The following is a 6,127-nucleotide window of genomic DNA, read 5'->3' on the forward strand; positions in this document are numbered from 1 at the left end:
TTTTTTCAATTTAGAGTAAGGCTTTTTGTATTTATGAGCCTAATATATCTTTTTTATATATAATTGCCAAGACAATAAAAGTAATTTATTGGTACTCTTGTTTGTTTCTTAGAAGAAAAGCCTGAATGTTAAATGTCATTATTGGTGAAATAACTGTTGTGTCCTTATATAGTTGGGGAATACATTTTTTTTAAGGTAAAAAGCATCGTCTAACTTGTTAAAAGAACTCCCATAGGTACTGCGGTGAGTTTGGATTTGGTGACTGCTAAAGCTGAGGCCTGTTTGACATCACTTTCAAAGTCACCAAACCATTCAGGGACACGTTTTTGCCCAGCAGATGGAGGCATTTTCATCCAGGAGCTCACTGCCATCAGGACATGTTTCTGCAAAGGTTAAGGGCAGGTGGTCTTTCACAGTGATCTGCAGTGATCCACCCCTATCAACCAATCCAAACTACTCACAAAATGCCATCACAGCATAACAGAGCCGGGACAATCTAGGATCACAGGAACTTTTTGGTCCCGCCTGCACAAATTACACCTGTCCTGAGACTAAATGTAAACTTGGTTGTGGAAAAAGTGGCTACAAAAAGACTAATTTTAATTGCCAAAGGTAACAGTTCATATAGGTTAGAAATCCACTTTTTTATTTTGCTATATCCCTCTTACTATTTTAATCAATTTGTTTAACCTCAGCATATTTTAAAGAACAACAGGAACAGGAAGAAACCAGGCTCGGGCAGAGGCAGCCAGTTGGAGGTTAACGCGAGAAAGATGGGGCAAAAGACATACTGTGGAGCAGAGGCAGGGATTAAGTTTTAAGCCTAAAAACTGAAGGCTCTGCCTTCCATTCTACTTTTGAATATCCTGGGAACCACAAGTAAGTCAGTAGTCTTTTTATTTGTTTTTCTTTAATTTATCGTGATAATCATATGTCCATTGTTAGTGGTGTAATACGTGTTAATGCAAATCCACAATTGATTTTTTTTTTTTTTTAAATTTGCTTTATTAGCAAAAGTCTGATTTTTTCCTTTTTTTCTATTTACATATTGTCTCTAAAAACTAATGAAATTGCGAGGGAAATACACAAGCCTTACATAGTATGTGTGTGTGTGTGTGTTATTCTTTCCGATAGGACGTAAACGCAACGTGACGTCATGTAGAGAAAACAGGAAGTGTTTCAAAACGTAGGGATGTCTTCTCGGGGAAGGTAAATTTGCAAGTGCAGGTGGATACGGAAGATGTAGCGACTCGGATAGTTGGGAAGGAAACATGAAAGTTTGGTTTCTATGTAGTCTCCTTTTCGTTGCCCTGACGGATTGGACATCAGGAGACGACGGTAAGTGTTTCGGGCAGAGGTCACACACAAAGTCCGACGTATTAGCACTTTTGCTAGCAGTCATGGCTGGCTTGAAGTTAACTCGTGAAAACACATGAGAGACGCACTGAGCTGCCAGCGCTAGTCAGTGAGCTCACAGTATATCTATGCAACGATGCTACTAACTGGTTATTTACCCTGGTCAAAGAAAGCACTTTGTTTCTACTGGTGTATAGACATGTTTAGCCCTCATTGTTTTTGTTTTGTTTTGTTTGTTTGTTTTTAGTCTTATCTTGTCAAGTGTCCTGTATGCATTTCCTTTCTCCCAAGAATGTAAATATGTAAATATTTCTTATTGGAAATGTATAGCTATCTATATAGTGTAATTTATTTTTTATATAAGGTCAACAACGACAACCTACTCCTCACCCCACCCCAAGACACACACACTCTTAATAAACAAAAAAACAAGTAAACACACAAAACCCCTTCCTTATACTGCCTCATATCTTGGTAGTATGAGTAAGAACAGTAGATCATGAGCTCAGAAATGTATGTCTACTTCTCAAGATTAAAAATGTATATTTAAATATATTAATGACAAAAATAACCCAGCTAACTTAAAAGCCTTAAGCAGCGTGTGACACGACTAACTGCCAATGTCTGCAGAGGGGATTAAAAATCCTAATTAAAGATGAAGGCGTTTTGCTGGTTAAACTAATGACATTCAGTCAGTCAGCCAGGTGTTTTATGCTAAAGTGCTGGCGCAACCTGGTTAATTTGCCTGTTTTGTTATACTGGACGTGGTCAGAACTGCCATCAGTGCTCTATTATGAAAGCTTTCCTTGCCACTGTGCTATAGGAGTTATTAATAAGGAGTTATTAATGAGTAACACTCCATTTTCTCTACATCCCACATGTTGGCCAAGGTTCCTAAGAGAACAAAACTTATCTGTTATGATGCTACATCACTGAAGCCTGTTTACTTGCCCGTGCCAGCTGTGTTACCACACAAAAAGCATATCGTAACTGGTCTCAGAGCAGTGAAAGCTGGGCCAGTAGCAGTTAGATGCTGGTCTCCCTTAAGTTTAGAGTCAAAGACCAGAGATTTATCCATAATGTGTTATGTGCAAATGACTATAAAAAAGGCTGCTGGCCTCTCAGCTTGTCCAGCTCCAGTCACTGTTAGTGGGGAACAGGGACTCGCATAAAATGGAGACAGCTACAGTTTCCTAAGAACACAAAACAAGCGCACCTGTAATTGTTAAGTGCAGCCACAAGATGTAATGTAAAGGATGGATGCACACACGTAAAGAGCTTTTTGACAGCACTGTTTGAGATGAAAGGGGAGAGATAATTGTCATTGGTAGGTTTTAAATATGCCTATTCTTGATTGGACAAGGGGAGCACTGCTTGCCTTGCTTGTCCTGACGGAATGCCACTGCTTTAGTGTGCGTCTCCATGTTTTGAGAGAAACTCCAAGATGATAAGGTGAAAGACTGTCTTACTGTTTTTCCTGCAGATGGGCAGGTGACATTTGTGTCAGAGCTGTCATCCAAACCTGCCCAGAAATTATCAAAGTATGGCTGGTACGGGAATGCGAGGCTGCAGAGGTTTCACATACCGGAGGAAACCGCCATCGCTCGCTGGCTCTTTTCTGTGACAAAGGGCCACAGTTTCCACTGCGGGAGGCATAATGTCACTATGTAAGCTATGAAGTTTATTAATAATGACCTTTTGAGACTCCTTATAATGTATTTTATCCCCCCTAACCTAACCTTATGTTATAACCATTTTGCAGCTATATTCGATGGGGTGCCCCTCCTGTTATAAACCCCACAGGGCAGGAGTTTCCCAATACGACACTGTGGACCCCCTGTTTGTCTCTGACTTTACCTGTAATCTCAGAGAACTCCACAACTTTTAACCTCTCTGACCCTGCCCCAGGTGATTGGTATGTTGCTGCTCACTTGCCTGAAGATGATGGCCGCATTGAACAGAAGGTTGGTATAGAGCAGCGTATGGTGAATGTTGCTGCTGCTGATGCCACAGTTAGGTTAGCCACCATTTTTCTTCCCTGATCCAGTGCATTAAAATTTCTGTGATGTTACCAGGAGTATATGGAAGAAAGAACTGGTTTAAATTTTCTTGGCTGTTTCAAATTGTCATCTAATTTTAACAATTATGTAACCTTTGTACTTGCATGAGGGTGAGGGGGGGCAGGCAATGTACATTGTTAGTATTCTGGTCATGTTACACTAGTACTCACAATTTCCTTTATCACTCTAACTTGATATATGGGAGCAGGTTTTTGTTTTTTTGTTTTTTTTATGCTAAACCGGCTGAACCACGTTCTTTGGCTCTGTTCCTCCTGCAAAAGAGTTTTCTTACTTATCATTTGATCTGTTTACATTTTATCTTAAATCTCTGCATTGTGTTGGTGTGCATTAGTTTCCTATTGTTCTCCTGTAATCACCTCCTCTTATTCACTTATTCAGACTCTGAATGGCGCCCATCTGTGTAAGAAGAAGTGTGCAACACAATGTCTTTATTTATAGACCTTTGTTGTCTGTCCTTATCTGTTAGGGTTTTCCTTCCTGCTCCTATTTCTTCCAGCCTCAATTGTCAGTTAGGAGAGCAGTGGACACACCTGTTTTGCAGAACGGCATATTCCTGACACAAACTGCAGCCCCTGACAGACCTGCACGCCTTAAGTAAGAAGTGCATGTTTTATTTCCTGTATTTCCAGTCTTTGCACATTTTTTCCTTGCATCAGTCAGAAGACCGTAAGTGAGTGTATTTTGTTCTCTTGTTCTTAGATTGTATGTTCCTGAGTTTGCCTCTTCCCTTTCGATTTCTGTGGCTGGCTGTTCATCAGAGGAGGGAACGGAGATGGGAAACTGTTTCCTGGTCCTCAGGCTTGGCTCAGCTTCTCTGCAGCAGGGCCCAATAACAATGAACTGCTCAGGGTTTAGCTGCTCTGCAGCTCTCTCTAATCCACCTTGGGACACCTGGATACGAGTTGTTATTGAGAGCACCCGAGCCAACCGTACTGTTACCTTCAACGTTGTCTCAAACTACACAGGTGAATTCAGAAATATGTACACTGAAGTATGTACACACATTACACCTGTGTTTGAAATCACTCTTTACTCACTACAATATATAAACTATGCTGTGGGCCCAAAACATCCACCAGTACCTTAAGAAAAATAGTCTAAAATATGGTCACTCTCTCATTGCATCATCATGAATGAAAAGAAAAAAAAGAAGCCTGTCAAAAAATAAACCCACATTTCTTTTCTCTTCCACTTTGACAGTGAGCTCCAAATGTTTAAATAAGAAGTGCTGAATGAGTGCATGATTCCAGACACAACCTGTATTTCTGTTCTAACACATTTTCTTGTGTATCCATTTTGCTTCAGTGGGATGTAAGCCAAAAAGTCTTGGCCTCAAAGCAGATGATGAGATCTTTAAGCTCCATGGCAACAGCAGTTATAGCAACTCCTCATCATCAAGCAACAGTTCGTTGCTTGCAGACACAGGTGTCTTCAGCAATAAATCGTTTTCATGGATATCACAGTTGCTGGGGTCAGCGTGTGTGTGGAGCATCCCTGTGCTGTATGAGGAGGTGGATGTCCTGTCACTGCGATTCACCCCCGTTGGTGGAGCCAATGTTAGCGTTACAAATACACACCCCACGCTGCTCACATACCCCCTGCACGCGCACGCCAGTGGTGGCACACTCAACCTGCAGCTCACACTCAACTCTGTGAGTAACATTGAATCGCTGTACTTGCATAGACAGATTGGAAAGTCACAGAGTTGAGCTTCTGTGGAGATTTGCGTTGATACATGCGTCTGTGTTGTGTTTTTTGTAGACTAACATGACATTGGGGAACAGCAGCAGTGTGGTTGCATGTCTCTCTACCTGGACTCCAGTCCTTGAACTGAACCACTCTCAGTCGTGTCGCACAGGTACAGTAGCACTGATTCAAATTCACACACATCAAACACCAGAAAACATTGCTTATGCCTAATTGATCAGAACGCTTTGATGAAGAATTGCATACAAATGTCTTAATTTTTGTAGATAGATTATAAATCAGCTGAAAAATTTTCTGTTTAAATTGTTTTTACATAAAGTTCAAGTGGTTTTCTATTACAATTCACTTTGTTATCATGGCTTATTTAGTGTAGCTTTATGGGATCTCTTAAAAGTGTTTCATCCATTTGTCATAGCTGTGGCTCAGGAGGTAGAATAGGTCATCTTCCGATCAGAAGTTTGGTGGTTTGATTACATGGTGCATGTCAAGGTGCCTTTGTGCAAGGTACTGAATCCTGAGCTGCCTAAGATTCTTAGGTATAGAGAAAAAAAAGCAGTTTTGTTATTGGGTGAATGACTAGGAAGTAATTTGAGTACTGTTGAAAAGTTCTATGCAATACCAGTTCTTTTATCATTTCAAACAAAATCTAACACAAAAAGGTATAAATTTCAGAATTCACAGTGGGTCTGATTTTTAGATGACAATGTGTCCTGTAGACAAAACAGTATGTTGTTGATTTGATGACAGATTTATTTGGAGGTTATGGTGTTGCTGTGAATGCCAGCGTTCCTAAAGCTGTGGTCAGGCTGCCTTTTCCTCAGTCAGCAACGTGGTACCTCACCCTGCAGCTTATATGCAACAGGTAAGTACACACACACACACACACACACACACACACACACACACACACACACACACACACACACACACACACACACAGCAGTAGCAGACTGTGTTCAGTTATTCAACTTTTCGTGCTTCAG

At 40.7% G+C, this 6,127-nt stretch overlaps 1 protein-coding gene across 2 annotated transcripts in view; it reads left to right on the forward strand.

The window, feature by feature from the left end:
• Positions 1 to 1,168: 1,168 nt before the first annotated feature.
• Positions 1,169 to 6,127, forward strand: part of pgap6 (post-glycosylphosphatidylinositol attachment to proteins 6) — a 12,606-nt gene continuing 7,647 nt past the window's right edge. Inside the window, exons 1-8 of one of the 2 annotated variants that reach the window (XM_013913123.1) lie at positions 1,169 to 1,338; positions 2,840 to 3,023; positions 3,119 to 3,320; positions 3,904 to 4,031; positions 4,137 to 4,402; positions 4,743 to 5,089; positions 5,199 to 5,295; positions 5,892 to 6,006. In XM_013913123.1, coding sequence (XP_013768577.1) covers positions 1,272 to 1,338; positions 2,840 to 3,023; positions 3,119 to 3,320; positions 3,904 to 4,031; positions 4,137 to 4,402; positions 4,743 to 5,089; positions 5,199 to 5,295; positions 5,892 to 6,006 — 1,406 coding nt within the window. In that variant the 5' untranslated portion in view covers positions 1,169 to 1,271. Of the gene's footprint in view, positions 1,339 to 2,839; positions 3,024 to 3,118; positions 3,321 to 3,903; positions 4,032 to 4,136; positions 4,403 to 4,742; positions 5,090 to 5,198; positions 5,296 to 5,891; positions 6,007 to 6,127 lie in introns of those variants that run through there. The other variant, XM_013913124.1, reaches the window with a different exon arrangement.

The sequence above is a fragment of the Pundamilia nyererei genome, unplaced genomic scaffold, assembly GCF_000239375.1.
Source record: "Pundamilia nyererei isolate P.nyererei 1_Seehausen unplaced genomic scaffold, PunNye1.0 scaffold00115, whole genome shotgun sequence".
NCBI lineage: Eukaryota > Metazoa > Chordata > Actinopteri > Cichliformes > Cichlidae > Pundamilia > Pundamilia nyererei.